The sequence below is a fragment of the Taudactylus pleione genome, unplaced genomic scaffold (genome assembly GCF_031769625.1).
Source record: "Taudactylus pleione unplaced genomic scaffold, aTauple2 ptg000571l, whole genome shotgun sequence".
Taxonomy (NCBI): Eukaryota; Metazoa; Chordata; class Amphibia; order Anura; family Myobatrachidae; genus Taudactylus; species Taudactylus pleione.
In genome coordinates, this window is record NW_028284973.1 from 4420127 (window position 1) to 4440956 (window position 20830).

Consider the following 20830-nt stretch of genomic DNA (forward strand, 5'->3'; position numbering starts at 1 on the left):
TTTGAGGGTAATTACATCCAAATCAGGTGAACGGTGTAGGAATTACAACGGTTTCTATATGTGCCAACCACTTTTTAAGGGGTCAAAAGTAATGGGACTATCAACTCAAAAGCTATTTCATGGACAGGTGTGGGCTATTCCCTCGTTATTTCATTATCAATTAAGCAGGTAAAAGGTCTGGAGTTGATTCTAGGTGTGACATTTGCATTTGGAATCAGTTGATGTCGACTCTCAATATGAGAACCAAAGAGCTGTCACTATCAGTGAAGCAAGCCATCATTAGGCTGAAAAATAAAAAAAAAACCATCAGAGAGATAGAAAAAACATTAGGTGTGGCCAAATCAACTGTTTGGAACATTCTTAAAAAGAAAGAACGCACTGGAGAGCTCAGTAACACCAAAAGACCCGGAAGACCACGGAAAACAACTGTGGTGGATGACAGAAGAATTATTTCCCTGGTGAAGAAAAACCCCTTCACAACAGTTGGCCAAATCAAGAACACTTTCCAGGATGTAGGTGTATATGTGTCAAACTTAACAATCAAGAGAAGACTTCACAAGAGTGAATATAGAGGGTTCACCACAAGATGTAAACCATTGGTGAGCTACAAAAACAGGAAGACCAGATTAGAGTTTGCCAAACAACATCTAAAAAAGCCATTACAGTTCTGGAACAACATCCTATGGACAGATGAGACAAAGATCAACTTGTACCAGAGTGATGGGAAGAGAAGAGTATGGAGAAGGAAAGGAACTGCTCATGATCCAAAACATACCACCTCATTAGTGAAGCATGGTGGTGGTAGTGTCATGGCGTGGGCATGTATGGCTGCCAATGGAACTGGTTCCCTTGTATTTATTGATGATGTGACTGCTGACAAAAGCAGCAGAATGAATTCTGAAGTGTTTCGGGCAATATTATATACTCATATTCAGTCAAATGCTTCAGAACTCATTGGACGGCGGTTCACAGTGCAGATGGACAATGAACCGAAGCATACTGCAAAAGCAACCAAAGAGTTTTTAAGGCTAAAAAGTGGAATGTTATGCAATGACCAAGTCAATCCCCTGACCTGAATTCGATTGAGCATGCATTTCACTTGATGAAGAGAAAACTGAAGGGAAAATGCCCCAAGAATTAGCAGGAACTGAAGACATTTGCAGTAGAGGCCTGGCAGAGCATTACCAGGGATGAAACCCAGCGTCTGTTGATGTCTATGCGTTCCAGGCTTCAGGCTGTAATTGCCTGCAAAGGATTTGCAACAAAGTATTAAAAAGTGAAAGTTAGATTTAGGATTGTTTAGTTTGTCCCATTACTTTTGGCCCCTTAAAAAGTGGGAGGCACATATAGAAACCGTTGTAATTCCTACACCATTCACCTGATTTGGATGTAAATACTCTCAAATTAAATCTGAAAGTCTGCAGTTAAAGCACAGCTTGCTTGTTTCATTTCAAAGCCATTGTGGTGGTGAATAGAGGCCAAAATATGAAAATTCTGTCAATGTCCCAATATTTATGCACCTGACTGTATAAGCCAAGCAGTGACCAACTAATTGAAAAATGGATAACGTTCAGTTTAGAGAAGAGCAACCAAATACTGTCGCTGCAGCTGCTGCCACCAGTCATAATGATGTCATCTATTAAAGCCAATGCTCAAATGCATAGAGGGTCTAATTCAGGGCATCTAAAATAAAAATCAACAATATACAGTGTTAAAGAAAAACACATCTAATAAAGGGAAAGTGTAATGCAGAAAAACATAAAATTGCCAACATGCCATTAATCACACGCAGTGGCAAGGAAAGACTGAGGCCTTGGCCTTTATTATGACTTGTGGTGGTTATGCAAGTGTCAGTGAGACATCTTCTTCTGCCTCTCATGACGATGCAAGACCTTTTCACACAGTCTAGAAGGTGTAAAAAAATAAAGATCACTAAGGCAGTAGAACAAATTGTGTGTTCAGAAACAGAAATGTCACAAATCCCTGAGGATTAAGTGTTTCTAAGTGTTTCTACGAGTGCTATGTGTAAGCCTGACCTTTCTGATACTGTTGTACTCCCAGAGAAGCCGCCTTCCACCATTTCTGCTCCCTCTGCAAATGTGGGGATGAGCAGCACAAATATAGTGTCATCAATCTCACAGAAGATTCACAATTGACTCATACCAGGAACATGAAGCTCAGGAGAGTATAGTGAATTGGTTGATCAAGAGCCAATTGTTAACAGATACTTTTAAAGTCAATTGATAAGGAGTCGATTGATAAGGAGTTGTGAGGATTTGATGGCTCCTGACTGGAATGTGGCCTTAAGGGTTGATATATACTTGGTTGGTTGAAGCCTTGAGAGCTGGTATGCACTTGGCTAGTTGCAGCCTGAATAGCTGGTATGCACTTGGCTAGTTGCAGTTTTGAGGACTGGTATGCATTTGCCTAGTTGCAGCCTGAATAGCTGGTATGCACTGAGGGATATCAGGAATTGCTGTAAATGTTTATTGCTTGCATGAATATACAAACAATGAAGTGCAATTGAAACAGAGGAGTTGCAAATTGGAGAGTGCACATAGCACTGAATAGCAGTGCAGACAGCTGGCTGGAATGAATAAACAAAAGTTCACAGAACTGAAGTGCAGCAGACACTGCTAATGTACTTGCTGGGAATCCACGTGGACACTGAAATGTGGTAGACTCTGCTCTGTTGTCACTTGCCGGTAGATGACACACACGCTAGGTAGCGGCAGCCACTGCTTAAATGTAACTTGCAGGGAGATCACAGACACTGGATACGAAGAGCTGGAACACACAGGAGAATAACCTCTCACTAGAACTGGAAGCCGCAACAAATGCTATAGCCGGATGGAGTGAAGGGCTGGCTGTAACTTATGTGATGCAGGATCCAATCAAAGGCAGTTCCTGCAACAACAGCATCGGCGGTGAGACTACGTGCACGCTCACCACCGGAGTGTCCGTAGCAGCGGCTGCCATCTCCAACCTATGGCAGCAACCAAAGCGCCAGCAGCAGCCCGGAGCACTAGCAAGGACCGGGAGGCCTTACACGGATGTGGCATACTTACAATAAGGACAGCAACTACACAGCGTTACGAGGTAGGAGGTGTGCGCACCAAACCTGCAACATTGTATTCAATCACAGCAGCATTGACGAGCTGACATATACTATTACTTTGGCAAAAGATACTTAGTAAGATCCAACCTTCTACACTATACAAAGTGTTCCTGGACTACCTCACAGATTTATTAACTTATACTGACTTTTATATTGTATTATTTTAAATGATACCTCCATCTGCATTTATTTTAACCTATATTTCATTTGTGTATTTTCATGTACTGTCTATTTTTGTCTTTGTTTTATATATCTTATCTTGCATTTACCCATTAAACATCAAATAAATACACACCATTGTATACCCAATTACTAATTATATGTTGTGCTAATCAATAGACACACAACCTCTCTTCTTTTATTTCCTGCAGAAAGTCCTTCCTAATGACTGCTAGTGTGCACCTGAACTGTGCACACAGACAAGACATGATTATTTAGTGTGCAACTAAATCCAGCACACAGACAAACAGCTAGAGCTGTATACAGACAAGACAGGAATCCGGCTGCCTGCAACAGCCGGAACATGGATCAGGACAAGATGCAGTATCCCAGTGACAACTATAGCTGAGACCTGCCACCAAGATGATCCGCTATTGTGGATCCTAACATATAGTTGATGACATAGAAATGAGGATGCCACCGAGGAAGTGCAAGAGAATGAGGGGGATATTTGTGTAGCTGATGCTGGTGCTAATGAGGATGTTGTGTGTGTAAGTCAGGCACCAGTGGAAGCAGCTTTTGACCTTGATAAGAGGAAGGTCACTGTGATGCCTGGGCATAGGACCAACAAATGCACCTCTTATGTGTGGAATTATTTTTACCCAAATCTGACAACAAATGTCAAGCCATCTGTAGCTGTTTTGTAAAACCACAGTTAGAGGTTAACTAGAGGTTTGGACATTAACCATCTAAGAACCTCCTCCCTTTTACATCATTTGCAGTGAAGTCATGAAAACAACATCAGAAACTGGTGCTAAAGAAATAACATCAAGCAGTCCAGCATCAGCTAGCTTCCTTCTCTCAAGATCGACTAGATCCCAGCACCTGCAATCTCTACCGACAACACCTTCATCCTCAAAATCCACAGTAATGATTGAAGGTAGTCCTGCATCCAATTAGTTAAGGCTAGGTGACTCCTCCCCTACATAGGATTCCTCAGAAGAATCCTTCAGTGCTAGGCCTGCTGCTGCCTGGGATGGATCTTCCCAGAAGAGGACCAAGAAGACTACTATTTTAAAAAAAACAACTGACTATGAAACAAACCATTGCAAGGGGAAGCAAGTATTACAACTCTTACCCAGTCGCACAGTGGTTCACTAATGCTATCACGGCTGTTTGTATTAGATCTGCATCCAATATCCACCATTAATGCAGTGGGTTTCACAGTTAATTGAGGTTCTATTTTACCTGAATGTCCTCGGCTGTACCAGGACGTTAAAAAATAATAATTATTGGACTACAAAATGCCAATGTATTCACTGTCCACCTATTCACAGATATGTGGACAAGTGGTAGTGTGCAAACTAAAGATTACATGACTGTGACAGCCCACTGGGTGGGTGATTCATCTTTTGCAGCAGCAGCTGTATCTAACGAACAACTCCAGCTTATTCAGAGGCAGGCTACTCTGTGTATGACGGGCCTCACTAAGAGGCATACCGTTGACAACCTCTTAGAAAAACTAAGGTATGTCATAGCAAAATGGCTTGCCCTACTTGGACTATCCCTCAGGATTTGTGACTTCTGACTACGCCACCAATATTGTGAGAGCATTACAGCTGGGGGAATTCCAAAATATCCCATGATTTGCTCATACCATCAACTTGGTGGTACAGGTTTTATTTTAAAAAATGACAGGGGTGTGCAGGAGATGCTGTCTGTGACCCAAAAAATTTCGGGATATTTTCACCATTCAGCGACAGCATGCAGGAGATTGCAGCAGCTGCAAGAGCAGTTGAATTTGCCCTGCCACCAAATGATGCAAGAGGTGGTAACCAGGTGGAATTCCACCTTTTATATGCTTCAGTGGATGACTGAACAGCAAAAAGCTATCCACAGTTCTACAACAAGCCATGACATTGGGAGAGGAGGGGGAGTGTTCCTTAGTCCAGCGCAGTGGAGAATGCTTTCCGTCTTGTGCAAGGTGCTCAAACCCTTCGAAGTAGCCACCGATGAAGTGAGTACAGATGCTGCTAGCTTGATTCAGATGATTCCCCTAATTAGGCTTTTGGAAAATTAGCTCGAGAAATTGAAGGAGGATATTAAACAAAGTGATACCATTAAATACTAAATACTTGTAGATCAAGTCCTTTGTTCCCTTCACCAGTATCCAAGGGTTGCCAATATCTTGAAATTGGATCACTACTGTGCTTGATCCTACTGTAGGTTTAAGTTGTACGTCGTGTCTTTCTTTCCAACAGAGATGCAAAGAGCTCCTGGTGAGCAAGTTGGCAGCTCAAGTGGTACACGACATGATGACATCTCATCCTTCAGTTTCTCAGGGAGCTGCCAGGAAAAAACTCAGCTTTCCCAAAAGACCCAGCGTGATGCAGAGGAGTCAACACAACATTGTGACATCTTGTCAAGTCTAAAGAATTGCCGAAAATTAGTGACACCGCTACCGCAACTCCATCTGATAGGATCACTATCCAAAGAATGGTGGAGCATTATTTTCATGACACCATACATAAAGGCAAGTCATAGAGTCCCTTTGACTAATGGAAGGACAAAAAGGCAACTTGGAGGCCCTTGTACAAACTGGCTTTGTATTACTTAAGCTGCCCACTCTCCAGTGTGTACTCAGAAAGACTTTTCAGCACAGCAGGGAACCTTTTCAGCAATCAGCGTAGGAGGCTACTTCCTCAAAATGTTGAAAAGATGATGTTCATCAAAAGGATTGGAAATTCAATGAAGACTTTTACCGCCAATTACGTAAAAAAAATACAAAGGTACCTGTAATGGTTGATTCCAGCAGGGATGAGTAAATATTGTGTGAGGATGATGTTGAGGGCAAGGAATCAGATGAGGAGAATGACCTCTTCCAACTGTAGAGATTATTAACAATACTGTTAGCTGCCTTATGCCCATTGGTAGCTTGTTTTGTGGGGGCCCAAACAAACCAATCACTTCAGCTACAAGTGGCAGTCCTTGTTGCTGAAGTGATTGGTTTGTTAAACTGTGCATGTCCTGTTTAATATGCATTATGTGCTGTTTGGGACATTGCTGATTGACATTTTTATAATTTATTAAACTGCGATCCTGTCTGCCACTGTTGTGTGGCAATGTTTCATAGATGTCCTATATTTTTTTAAACTGCCATGCGTTTGTGCCGCTGCTCTGACGCTTACTTTCCTTTCTTATTTTTTGTTTCATACTGTATTTATTTCAACTAAAATCACAAATAGATACATAAATACTCATGCCTTTTTCAACCATGATTTGTAGATATCAACCTGATTTCCTTTTTTCTTAAACTTTCAGTCTAATGTGTAACATATGGGCTTGGCTTTCCTTGATCATAACAGCCATGTTTGGTCAGATGCAACTCCAGCACCAAATGGAGGGGTGATGGTATCTGGAGATGTTCCCCCCCCTCCCCTCCCAGCCTTCCCATACTTAATCCCAGAAGCATGATGTTGAGAGATGTTTAGTACCAGACGTTAATAATAACCCCTTCCTGTTCAGAGCTTCAGTTTTGTGTGCGGCCACATTAATAGTTCCACCCGTTCAAGAATCGAAATGGGCAGGTGCAAAATCATATTATTACTCCCAGTCGGTGGAGGGCCCAAGGACAATTCCATTTTGCACCTATTTTCTTTGCATTATGCACTGATTGGGGCATTGGTGACTGTCTTTTTGTGTAGATGACAAACATATTGTTATAGTTTATTAAACTGCCATCCTGTCTGCCACTGCAGTGCCATTCTCTTTCTTGGATGTACCATGTTGGAAGTGGAACTACCACAGTCGCTGAAATCTTCTACATGTGACTGATGAATGCCAAAAATGTCCAGAAATTTTTATGGCCACAGACAGCATCTAATGCATGCCCCTTTGATTTAAAAAAAAACTAATCGGAACTACTCAAAAGCCCCACTGGAGCAAGGACTGAGGTGAATGATTAAAATATTTTTTGTAAATGCCTCCCCTCCTCCCTCATAAATTTGCTTCATAATCCAAAACAAATCAAATTTACTATGAATCAACCCTTCTCCTTTACCTGCCTTCAACTGCATACATACTCCATCTCCCTCAGGCCTCTTGATTAATAAAAATATTTGTTTCCTGATGTGCCATGTTGGAAGTTGAACTGACATGTGTTTGTGCTGCCCACTTGTTGTCGCTTAGCTTTGTCAGCCTGCAACCTTTTTTGCCTAAACTGGATGAAAACAATATTGTAAGCTGTGAGGTGGTCAAAATTGACTGGAAATGAGTGAAAATTAATGTTATTGAGGTTAATAATACTCTAGGAACAAAAAAAGGCTCAAATCATGTGATTTAAGAATTTTTTTTGCCAATTTTTGGAAAAATAATCCAAAACCAAAGCCAGTCACGATGGTTTGGAAAAACCAAAACCGCCCACCAAATTAGAACCAAAAGCAGCAAAAAATGGTCCGGCACACATCTCTACAAAAACGACTAATTTGCTGTGATCAGACCCCTTACTGTGAGGCCTGAGGCTAATGTCTATGTACCCTGCAGTACTTGAGAAAATGTGGTTTATGGTTTGACAGAAATCCTGGAAGCAGCATATGGCAGAGTGCGCCTGTAAGATGTCTTTTCCTGTTTTATATACTAACACTGGCCAGATGACCTTACGCATTTCCCAGGCACCTGCTGCAACATAAACTGTTACAGGCCATAAGAGATGCCGATCAGTCCAGTCCTTCTTGTCTATGCTGTTCAGTTATTTTTCTTGGCACACAGGACTGAACAGGTGTAATTAAGCACAGCTCAGCTTGTTTATGCTTTGCTTAAAGAGATATGCCGTGGTAAGCAATTCATGCCTGGGGAAATTACTTTTAAAAATAGATTTTGCATTCAGATAAGGTGATGCTGTGAGGTCCTACAAGTGGTATAAATTGTTTTTATCCAATACATATCAATATAAAATCGCCACATTTTGGCCCCCATTTACTAACGAGCTTTATCACCAAAACGAGTGATAAAAGTCACTGTGTATGATAAATGGTGCTCCAGCCAATCAGCTCCCAACTGTCATTTTGATAACAGTTGACAGTTGGGAGCTGATTGGCTGGAGCACCATTTACCATACACAGTGACTTTTATCACTCGTTTTGGTGATAAAACTCGTTAGTAAATGAGGCCCATAATGTGTACATGAATTAGATATACTGTAAATGAGCAGAACTTGAGGGCAGTATAAGAGTACATCTAGGTAGCACAAGAGGTGTAGCCCACTGCCACCAACTTCCCGCACAGAGGGCCTGATTCAGCAATGACCACTATTGCAATTACACAAGAAATGGGCCAATTGTTGTGTTCTGTGCATGCATCGCAGTGTGTATACGCGTAGACGCCACTGCGATCGCAGACCCATCGCAGAGTGAGTAACAGGAAGGACCGTTTGGGGATTGGTGACGGGGGGGTTGGCGAAACGCAGGCGTGCCAGTGCTTTTGAACGTCGTTGCAGAGGCGTGCATAAATTAACCATTGCAGTGCCATACGCAGCTTGGGCTTTCACTGCGTGCGCTGAGGTTAGCGATTTCTGAGTAAGGTCAGAATTTGTGGAAGTGTGCGTGAGGCTGCGATTGTGCTCGATATGGCGGTGGCAGCAGTTCATGGGTACCAGCGGTGTTCTCCGTCCTGGGGTGTTGGCAGTGTCCTCAGTGCCGGTCGTGTTCTCAGTGCAGTGTCAGCAGTCTTCTGAGTGCAGGGGTGCCGGCGGAGTCCTCAGTACAAGGTTGCTGGCGGTGTCGGCAGTGTCAGGACTGCGGGGGTGCCGGCAGTGCGGGTGGCAGTGTCCTTGGTGCGGTGGGGGCCGCCATCTTGGGTCAGTTTGCCCCTTTGAAGTCTATGGGCAGGCACCGATTGGCTGAGAACCGTAACAGACGGCTCTTTCAGCCAATCAGAGGTCAGCCCATTGATTTCAATGGGACTTTTTAAAATTCGCACCCGAGCCAAAATCGCGAGATCCAACACTGGGATCTCGAGGTTTTGGCTCGGGTAGGGATCCGAGGCAAGCAGGGAGATCCGAGCTGCAGCTCGGATTGCCTTGGATCCCTGAAGTTCGGATGTAGTTCTGGTTCCAAGGAATCTGAACCGCTCATCTCTAATTATAAGATGGATCTAATGAATTACAGCTACTGATTGGGACTAGACTGGCCGCAGATGCAAACCCCATACAATAGTATCTACTGTTTTTTTATAATCACCTTTCCCCAATCCTGGCAGGAAGTCTGTGAGCTTTGGGCCTGATTCATACCCACTCGCAAGCGGGTCAATTTTTAGGCATTGCGCACCCGTGAAGTGCGCGAGACCCGGATCGAGCGAGAAATCACTCGCTCTGGCGCTCGCATCCAAAAGGAGCAGCTGACGATGTTGATCGACAGCTCGCCCCGTATGGTAGGCGGATCGGGGGGGTAGCTTGCCAAACGGAGGTGTTCCCGAAGGAACGCCTGTAGTTTGGGGGCGGCCCCACTGACATCACGAGTTATGTCAGAGGTGAGCTTCCGGCTCTATTAGAGCAGGAAGCTCACTGGGGCTTGCGGGAACGAAACCCTACCACAAGGGTCTCATCCAAAGCCCGATGGTCGCGATGGTCGCGACCATCGGGCTTGCGATGACACCCTTGAGACATCACCTGGCTTCTCGCAAAAGCTGTGGGTGGTCACCCACAGCTATGCGAGCGGCCAGGAGGCCGGATTTAAAAAAACATGCGGCCGCCCTGATTCAGAGTGAGCGCACGCTTTTTGCGTGCGGCTCTGAATCAGGCCCTTTGTCTTAGTAATAAAATCTAAGGTGCACACGGAAGCAATGACAAGCTTTTTATATTACTAAAGATCAGGTAAGTTTTAATAAATACTTTTTTTTCATTTCTCATTCTATGCTAGGAAATGTGACCTATTTATAGCACCACTTATCTCATTCTGTTCTATGATATGTAAAACATGCATAGTACCACTTCTCTCATTCTGTGCTGGTATATGTCACATATGCGTAGTACCACTTCTATCATTTAATGCTGGTATATACGGCGTATGCATAGTACCACTACTCTCATTCTGTGCTGGGATATGCAACACATGCATAGAACAGCTACTCTCATTCTGTGCTGGAATATGCATAGTACTACTTCTCTCATTCCATGATGATATTTGTGGTATATGCATAGTAACACTTCTTTCATTCTGTGCTGAAATATGTGACATATGCATAGCACTACTTCTCTCTTTCTGTGCTGCGATATGTAAGATATGCATAGTATCACTTCTCTCATTCTGTGCTATGATATGTGACACATGCACAGAACCACTTTTTAATTATGTGCCTTACCCAAGAGAAATATTTCTGCAGAAAGGACTGTCGCAGTGCTGTAGTTAGGTTGTAATCCTCTGAGCTGTGGTGAGCTTGATGACCGGCCCAAACGACATTAACCTCTGTAGAAAAACATAACATTGCATTACATATTATATTCTGCCGTGCAATGAGGTCAATAGCTGGGGAGGCACACATGTATAAGAACACACTTTTTATATCAAAACTCTGTAGCAAGACAGGGAGTATGACAGGGAGTATGATAGGGTAGGGAGTATGATAGGGGAGGGAGTATGATAGGGGAGAGAGTATGACAGGGAGTATGATAGGGGAGAGAGTATGACAGGGAGTATGATAGGTGAGGGAGTATGATAGGGGAGAGAGTATGACAGGGAGTATGATAGGGGAGAGAGTATGACAGGGAGTATGATAGGTGAGGGAGTATGACAGGGAGTATGATAGGGGAGAGAGTATGACAGGGAGTATGATAGAGGAGGGAGTATGACAGGGAGTATGACAGGGAATATGATGGGGAGAGAGTATGACAGGGGAGGGAGAATGACAGGGAGTATGATAGGGGAGGCAGTATGACAGGGAGTATGATAGGGGAGGGAGTATGACAGGGGAGGGAGTATGACAGGGAGTATGATAGGGGAGGGAGTATGATAGGGGAGAGAGTATGACAGGGAGTATGATAGGGGAGAGAGTATGACAGGGAGTATGATAGGGGAGGGAGTATGACAGGGAGTATGATAGGGGAGGGAGAATGATAGGGGAGAGAGTATGACAGGGAGTATGATAGGGGAGAGAGTATGACAGGGAGTATGATAGGGGAGAGAGTATGACAGGGAGTATGATAGAGGAGAGAGTATGACAGGGAGTATGATAGGGGAGGGAGTATGACAGGGAGTATGATAGGGGAAGGAGTATGACAGGGAATATGATAGGGGAGGGAGTATGACAGGGAGTATGATAGGGGAGAGACTATGACAGGGAGTATGATAGGGGAGGCAGTATGACGGAGTATGATAGGGGAGGCAGTATGACAGGGAGTATGATAGGGGAGGGAGTATGACAGGGAGTATGATAGGGGAGGCAGTATGACAGGGAGTATGATAGGGGAGGGAGTATGATAGGGGAGAGAGTATGACAGGGAGTATGATAGGGGAGAGAGTATGACAGGGAGTATGATAGGTGAGGGAGTATGACAGGTAGTATGATAGGGGAGAGAGTATGACAGGGAGTATGATAGAGGAGGGAGTATGACAGGGAGTATGATAGAGGAGGGAGTATGACAGGGAATATGATGGGGAGAGAGTATGACAGGGAGTATGACAGGGGAGGGAGAATGACAGGGAGTATGATAGGGGAGGCAGTATGACAGGGAGTATGATAGGGGAGGGAGTATGACAGGGGAGGGAGTATGACAGGGAGTATGATAGGGGAGGGAGTATGATAGGGGAGAGAGTATGACAGGGAGTATGATAGGGGAGAGAGTATGACAGGGAGTATGATAGGGGAGAGAGTATGACAGGGAGTATGATAGGGGAGGGAGTATGATAGGGGAGAGAGTATGACAGGGAGAATGATAGGGGAGAGAGTATGACAGGGAGTATGACAGGGGAGGGAGTATGATAGGGGAGGGAGTATGACAGGGAGTATGGTAGGGGAGGGAGTATGATAGAGGAGAGAGTATGACAGGGAGTATGATAGGGGAGAGAGTATGACAGGGAGTATGATAGGGGAGAGAGTATGACAGGGAGTATGTTAGAGGAGAGTATGACAGGGAGTATGATAGGGGAGGGAGTATGACAGGGAGTATGATAGGGGAGAGAGTATGACAGGGAGTATGATAGAGGAGGGATTATGACAGGGAATATGATGGGGAGAGAGTATGACAGGGAGTATGACAGGGGAGGGAGTATGATAGGGGAGGGAGTATGATAGGGGAGAGAGTATGACAGGGAGTATGATAGGGGAGAGAGTATGACAGGGAGTATGATAGAGGAGGGATTATGACAGGGAATATGATGGGGAGAGAGTATGACAGGGAGTATGACAGGGGAGGGAGTATGATAGGGGAGGGAGTATGATAGGGGAGAGAGTATGACAGGGAGTATGATAGGGGAGGGAGTATGACAGGGAGTATGATAGGGGAGGGAGTATGATAGGGGAGAGAGTATGACAGGGAGTATGATAGGGGAGGGAGTATGACAGGGAGTATGTTAGGGGAGAGAGTATGACAAGGAGTATGATAGAGGAGGGAGTATGACAGGGAATATGATGGGGAGAGAGTATGTCAGGGAGTATGACAGGGGAGGGAGTATGACAGGGAGTATGATAGGGGAGGCAGTATGACAGGGAGTATGATAGGGGAGCCAGAGTGACAGGGAGTATGATAGGGGAGGGAGTATGACAGGGAGTATGATAGGGGAGGGAGTATGACAGGGAGTATGATAGGGGAGGGAGTATGATAGGGAGAATGATAGGGGAGGGAGCATGACAGGGAGTATGATAGGGGAGGGAGTATGACAGGGAGTATTATAGGGGAGGTAGTATGACAGGGAGTATTATAGGGGAGGGAGTATGACAGGGAGTATTATAGGGGAGGGAGTATGATAGGGGAGGGAGTATGATAGGGGAGAGAGCATGACAGGGAGTATGATGGGGAGTATTATAGGGGAGGGAGTATGATAGGGGAGGGAGTATGACAGGGAGTATGATAGGGGAGGGAGTATGATAGGGGAGAGAGCATGACAGGGAGTATGATAGGGGAAGGAGTATGACAGGGAGTATGATAGGGGAGGTAGTATGACAGGGAGTATGATGGGGAGAGAGCATGACAGGGAGTATAATAGGGGAGGGAGTATGACAGGGAGTATGATAGGGGAGGGAGTATGACAGGGAGTATGATGGGCAGAGAGCATGACAGGGAGTATTATAGGGGAGGGAGTATGACAGGAAGTATGATAGGGGAGGGAGTATGACAGGGAGTATGATAGGGGAGGGAGTATGACAGGGAGTATGATAGGGGAGGGAGTATGACAGGGAGTATGATAGAGGAGGCAGTATGATAGGGAGTATGATAGAGGAGGGAGTATGACAGGGAGTATGATAGGGGAGGGAGTATGACAGGGAGTATGATAGGGGAAGGAGTATGATAGGGAATATGATAGGGGAGGGAGTATGACAGGGAGTATGATAGGGGAGAGACTATGACAGGGAGTATGATAGGGGAGGCAGTATGACGGAGTATGATAGGGGAGGCAGTATGACAGGGAGTATGACGGGAGGGAGTATGGCAGGGAGTATGATAGGGCAGGCAGTATGACAGGGAGTATGATAGGGGAGGGAGTATGACAGGGAGTATGATAGGGGAGGGAGAATGACAGGGAGTATGATAGGGGAGGGAGTATGACCGGGAGTATGATAGGGGAGGGAGTATGACAGGGAGTATGATAGGAGAGGGAGTATGACAGGGAGTATAATAGGGGAGAGAGTATGACAGGGAGTATAATAGGGGAGGGAGTATAGGGAGTATGATAGGGAAGGGAGTATAACAGGGAGTATAATAGGGGAGGGAGTATGATAGGGGAGAGAGTATGACAGGGAGTATGATAGCGGAGAGAGCATGACAGGGAGTATGATAGGGGAGGCAGTATGACAGGGAGTATGATAGGTGAGGGAGTATGACAGGGAGTATGATAGGGGAGGGAGTATGACGGAGTATGATAGGGGAGGGAGTATGATAGGGAGTATGATAGGGGAGGGAGCATGACAGGGAGTATGAAAGGGGAGGGAGTATGACAGGGAGTATTATAGGGGAGATAGTATGACAGGGAGTATAATATGGGAGGGAGTATGATAGGGGAGGGAGTATGACAGGGAGTATTATAGGGGAGGGAGTATGATAGGGGAGAGAGCATGACAGGGAGTATGATGGGGAGTATTATAGGGGAGAGAGTATGACAGGGAGTATGATAGGGGAGGGAGTATGATAGGGGAGAGAGCATAACAGGGAGTATGATAGGGGAGGGAGTATGACAGGGAGTATGATAGGGGAGGGAGTATGACAGGGAGTATGATGGGGATAGGGGAGGGGCATGACAGGGAGTATAATAGGGGAGGGAGTATGAGAGGGAGTATGATAGGGGAGGGAGTATGACAGGGAGTATGATGGGCAGAGAGCATGACAGGGAGTATAATAGGGGAGGGAGTTTGACAGGGAGTATAATAGGGGAGGGAGTATGACAGGGAGTATGATAGGGGAGGGAGTATGGCAGGAAGTATGATAGGGGAGGGAGTATGACAGGGAGTATGATAGGGGAGGGAGTATGACAGGGAGTATGATAGGGGAGGGTGTATGACAGGGGAGGGAGTATGACAGGGAGTATGATAGGGAGTATGATAGGGAGTATGATAGGGGAGGGAGCATGACAGGGAGTATGATAGGGGAGGGAGTATGACAGGGAGTATTATAGGGGAGGTAGTATGACAGGGAGTATAATATGGGAGGGAGTATGATATGGGAGGGAGTATGACAGGGAGTATTATAGGGGAGGGAGTATGATAGGGAGTATGACAGGGAGTATGATAGGGAGTATGATAGGGGAGGGAGCATGATAGGGAGTATGATAGGGGAGGGAGTATGACATGGAGTATTATAGGGGAGGTAGTATGACAGGGAGTATAATATGGGAGGGAGTATGATAGGGGAGGGAGTATGACAGGGAGTATTATAGGGGAGGGAGTGTGATAGGGGAGGGAGTATGAAAGGGGAGGGAGCATGACAGGGAATATGATAGGGGAGGGAGTATGATAGCAGAGAGACTATGACAGGGAGTATGATAGGGGAGGCAGTATGACGGAGTATGATAGGGGAGGCAGTATGACAGGGAGTATGATAGGGGAGAGACTATGACAGGGAGTATGATAGAGGAGGCAGTATGACGGAGTATGATAGAGGAGGCAGTATGACAGGGAGTATGATAGGGGAGGGAGTATGACAGGGAGTATGATAGGGGAGGCAGTATGACAGGGAGTATGATAGGGGAGGGAGTATGATAGAGGAGAGAGTATGTCAGGGAGTATGATAGGGGAGAGAGTATGACAGGGAGTATGATAGGGGAGAGAGTATGACAGGGAGTATGATAGAGAGAGTATGACAGGGAGTATGATAGGGGAGGGAGTATGACAGGGAGTATGATAGGGGAGAAAGTATGACGGAGTATGATAGAGGAGGGATTATGACAGGGAGTAGGATAGAGGAGGGAGTATGACAGGGAATATGATGGGGAGAGAGTATGACAGGGAGTATGACTGGGGAGGGAGTATGATAGGGGAGGGAGTATGACAGGGGATGATAGAGGAGGGATTATGACAGGGAGTATGATAGAGGGAGTATGACAGGGAATATGATGGGGAGAGAGTATGACAGGGAGTATGACAGGGGAGGGAGTATGATAGGGGAGGGAGTATGACAGGGGAGGCAGTATGACAGGGAGTATGATAGAGGAGAGAGTATGACAGGGAGTATGATAGGGGAGAGAGTATGACAGGGAGTATGATAGGGGAGAGAGTATGACAGGGAGTATGTTAGAGGAGAGTATGACAGGGAGTATGATAGGGGAGGGAGTATGATAGGGGAGAGAGTATGACAGGGAGTATGATAGAGGAGGGATTATGACAGGGAATATGATGGGGAGAGAGTATGACAGGGAGTATGACAGGGGAGGGAGTATGATAGGGGAGGGAGTATGATAGGGGAGAGAGTATGACAGGGAGTATGATAGGGGAGAGAGTATGACAGGGAGTATGATAGAGGAGGGATTATGACAGGGAATATGATGGGGAAAGAGTATGACAGGGAGTATGACAGGGGAGGGAGTATGATAGGGGAGGGAGTATGATAGGGAAGAGAGTATGACAGGGAGTATGATAGGGGAGGGAGTATGACAGGGAGTATGATAGGGGAGGGAGTATGATAGGGGAGAGAGTATGACAGGGAGTATGATAGAGGAGAGAGTATGACAGGGAGTATGATAGGGGAGGGAGTATGACAGGGAGTATGTTAGGGGAGAGAGTATGACAAGGAGTATGATAGAGGAGGGAGTATGACAGGGAATATGATGGGGAGAGAGTATGTCAGGGAGTATGACAGGGGAGGGAGTATGACAGGGAGTATGATAGGGGAGGCTGTATGACAGGGAGTATGATAGGGGAGGCAGAGTGACAGGGAGTATGATAGGGGAGGGAGTATGACAGGGAGTATGATAGGGGAGGGAGTATGACAGGGAGTATGATAGGGGAGGGAGTATGATAGGGAGAATGATAGGGGAGGGAGCATGACAGGGAGTATGATAGGGGAGGGAGTATGACAGGGAGTATTATAGGGGAGGTAGTATGACAGGGAGTATTATAGGGGAGGGAGTATGACAGGGAGTATTATAGGGGAGGTAGTATGATAGGGGAGGGAGTATGATAGGGGAGAGAGCATGACAGGGAGTATGATGGGGAGTATTATAGGGGAGGGAGTATGATAGGGGAGGGAGTATGACAGGGAGTATGATAGGGGAGGGAGTATGATAGGGGAGAGAGCATGACAGGGAGTATGATAGGGGAAGGAGTATGACAGGGAGTATGATAGGGGAGGTAGTATGACAGGGAGTATGATGGGGAGAGAGCATGACAGGGAGTATAATAGGGGAGGGAGTATGACAGGGAGTATGATAGGGGAGGGAGTATGACAGGGAGTATGATGGGCAGAGAGCATGACAGGGAGTATAATATGGGAGGGAGTATGATAGGGGAGGGAGTATGACAGGGAGTATGATAGGGGAGGGAGTATGACAGGAAGTATGATAGGGGAGGGAGTATGACAGGGAGTATGATAGGGGAGGGAGTATGACAGGGAGTATGATAGGGGAGGGAGTATGACAGGGAGTATGATAGAGGAGGCAGTATGATAGGGAGTATGATAGAGGAGGGAGTATGACAGGGAGTATGATAGGGGAGGGAGTATGACAGGGAGTATGATAGGGGAAGGAGTATGATAGGGAATATGATAGGGGAGGGAGTATGACAGGGAGTATGATAGGGGAGAGACTATGACAGGGAGTATGATAGGGGAGGCAGTATGACGGAGTATGATAGGGGAGGCAGTATGACAGGGAGTATGACGGGAGGGAGTATGGCAGGGAGTATGATAGGGCAGGCAGTATGACAGGGAGTATTATAGGGGAGGGAGTATGACAGGGAGTATGATAGGGGAGGGAGTATGACAGGGAGTATGATAGGGGAGGGAGTATGACCGGGAGTATGATAGGGGAGGGAGTATGACAGGGAGTATGATAGGAGAGGGAGTATGACAGGGAGTATAATAGGGGAGAGAGTATGACAGGGAGTATAATAGGGGAGGGAGTATAGGGAGTATGATAGGGAAGGGAGTATAACAGGGAGTATAATAGGGGAGGGAGTATGATAGGGGAGAGAGTATGACAGGGAGTATGATAGCGGAGAGAGCATGACAGGGAGTATGATAGGGGAGGCAGTATGACAGGGAGTATGATAGGTGAGGGAGTATGACAGGGAGTATGATAGGGGAGGGAGTATGACGGAGTATGATAGGGGAGGGAGTATGATAGGGAGTATGATAGGGGAGGGAGCATGACAGGGAGTATGAAAGGGGAGGGAGTATGACAGGGAGTATTATAGGGGAGATAGTATGACAGGGAGTATAATATGGGAGGGAGTATGATAGGGGAGGGAGTATGACAGGGAGTATTATAGGGGAGGGAGTATGATAGGGGAGAGAGCATGACAGGGAGTATGATGGGGAGTATTATAGGGGAGAGAGTATGACAGGGAGTATGATAGGGGAGGGAGTATGATAGGGGAGAGAGCATAACAGGGAGTATGATAGGGGAGGGAGTATGACAGGGAGTATGATAGGGGAGGGAGTATGACAGGGAGTATGATGGGGATAGGGGAGGGGCATGACAGGGAGTATAATAGGGGAGGGAGTATGAGAGGGAGTATGATAGGGGAGGGAGTATGACAGGGAGTATGATGGGCAGAGAGCATGACAGGGAGTATAATAGGGGAGGGAGTTTGACAGGGAGTATAATAGGGGAGGGAGTATGACAGGGAGTATGATAGGGGAGGGAGTATGGCAGGAAGTATGATAGGGGAGGGAGTATGACAGGGAGTATGATAGGGGAGGGAGTATGACAGGGAGTATGATAGGGGAGGGTGTATGACAGGGGAGGGAGTATGACAGGGAGTATGATAGGGAGTATGATAGGGAGTATGATAGGGGAGGGAGCATGACAGGGAGTATGATAGGGGAGGGAGTATGACAGGGAGTATTATAGGGGAGGTAGTATGACAGGGAGTATAATATGGGAGGGAGTATGATAGGGGAGGGAGTATGACAGGGAGTATTATAGGGGAGGGAGTATGATAGGGAGTATGACAGGGAGTATGATAGGGAGTATGATAGGGGAGGGAGCATGATAGGGAGTATGATAGGGGAGGGAGTATGACATGGAGTATTATAGGGGAGGTAGTATGACAGGGAGTATAATATGGGAGGGAGTATGATAGGGGAGGGAGTATGACAGGGAGTATTATAGGGGAGGGAGTGTGATAGGGGAGGGAGTATGAAAGGGGAGGGAGCATGACAGGGAATATGATAGGGGAGGGAGTATGATAGCAGAGAGACTATGACAGGGAGTATGATAGGGGAGGCAGTATGACGGAGTATGATAGGGGAGGCAGTATGACAGGGAGTATGATAGGGGAGAGACTATGACAGGGAGTATGATAGAGGAGGCAGTATGACGGAGTATGATAGAGGAGGCAGTATGACAGGGAGTATGATAGGGGAGGGAGTATGACAGGGAGTATGATAGGGGAGGCAGTATGACAGGGAGTATGATAGGGGAGGGAGTATGATAGAGGAGAGAGTATGTCAGGGAGTATGATAGGGGAGAGAGTATGACAGGGAGTATGATAGGGGAGAGAGTATGACAGGGAGTATGATAGAGGAGAGAGTATGACAGGGAGTATGATAGGGGAGGGAGTATGACAGGGAGTATGATAGGGGAGAGAGTATGACGGAGTATGATAGAGGAGGGATTATGACAGGGAGTAGGATAGAGGAGGGAGTATGACAGGGAATATGATGGGGAGAGAGTATGACAGGGAGTATGACAGGGGAGGGAGTATGATAGGGGAGGGAGTATGACAGGGGAGGCAGTATGACAGGGAGTATGATAGAGGAGAGAGTATGACAGGGAGTATGATAGGGGAGAGAGTATGACAGGGAGTATGATAGGGGAGAGAGTATGACAGGGAGTATGTTAGAGGAGAGTATGACAGGGAGTATGATAGGGGAGGGAGTATGATAGGGGAGAGAGTATGACAGGGAGTATGATAGAGGAGGGATTATGACAGGGAATATGATGGGGAGAGAGTATGACAGGGAGTATGACAGGGGAGGGAGTATGATAGGGGAGGGAGTATGATAGGGGAGAGAGTATGACAGGGAGTATGATAGGGGAGAGAGTATGACAGGGAGTATGATAGAGGAGGGATTATGACAGGGAATATGATGGGGAAAGAGTATGACAGGGAGTATGACAGGGGAGGGAGTATGATAGGGGAGGGAGTATGATAGGGGAGAGAGTATGACAGGGAGTATGATAGGGGAGGGAGTATGACAGGGAGTATGATAGGGGAGGGAGTATGATAGGGGAGAGAGTATGACAGGGAGTATGATGGAGGAGAGAGTATGACAGGGAGTATGATAGGGGAGGGAGTATGACAGGGAGTATGTTAGGGGAGAGAGTATGACAAGGAGTATGATAGAGGAGGGAGTATGACAGGGAATATGATGGGGAGAGAGTATGTCAGGGAGTATGACAGGGGAGGGAGTATGACAGGGAGTATGATAGGGGAGGCTGTATGACAGGGAGTATGATAGGGGAGGCAGAGTGACAGGGAGTATGATAGGGGAGGGAGTATGACAGGGAGTATGATAGGGGAGGGAGTATGACAGGGAGTATGATAGGGGAGGGAGTATGATAGGGAGAATGATAGGGGAGGGAGCATGACAGGGAGTATGATAGGGGAGGGAGTATGACAGGGAGTATTATAGGGGAGGTAGTATGACAGGGAGTATTATAGGGGAGGGAGTATGACAGGGAGTATTAT

The 20830-nt window shown here is 46.3% G+C and overlaps 1 protein-coding gene across 2 annotated transcripts in view; it reads right to left on the reverse strand.

Moving 5' to 3' along the window:
- Positions 1-20830, reverse strand: part of AGMO (alkylglycerol monooxygenase) — a 289406-nt gene that overhangs the window by 153676 nt on the left and 114900 nt on the right. For both annotated transcript variants that reach the window (XM_088453145.1, XM_088453144.1), the window contains exon 5: positions 10634-10737. In XM_088453145.1, the coding sequence (XP_088309271.1) occupies positions 10634-10737 (104 nt within the window). The remainder of the gene's footprint in view (positions 1-10633; positions 10738-20830) is intronic.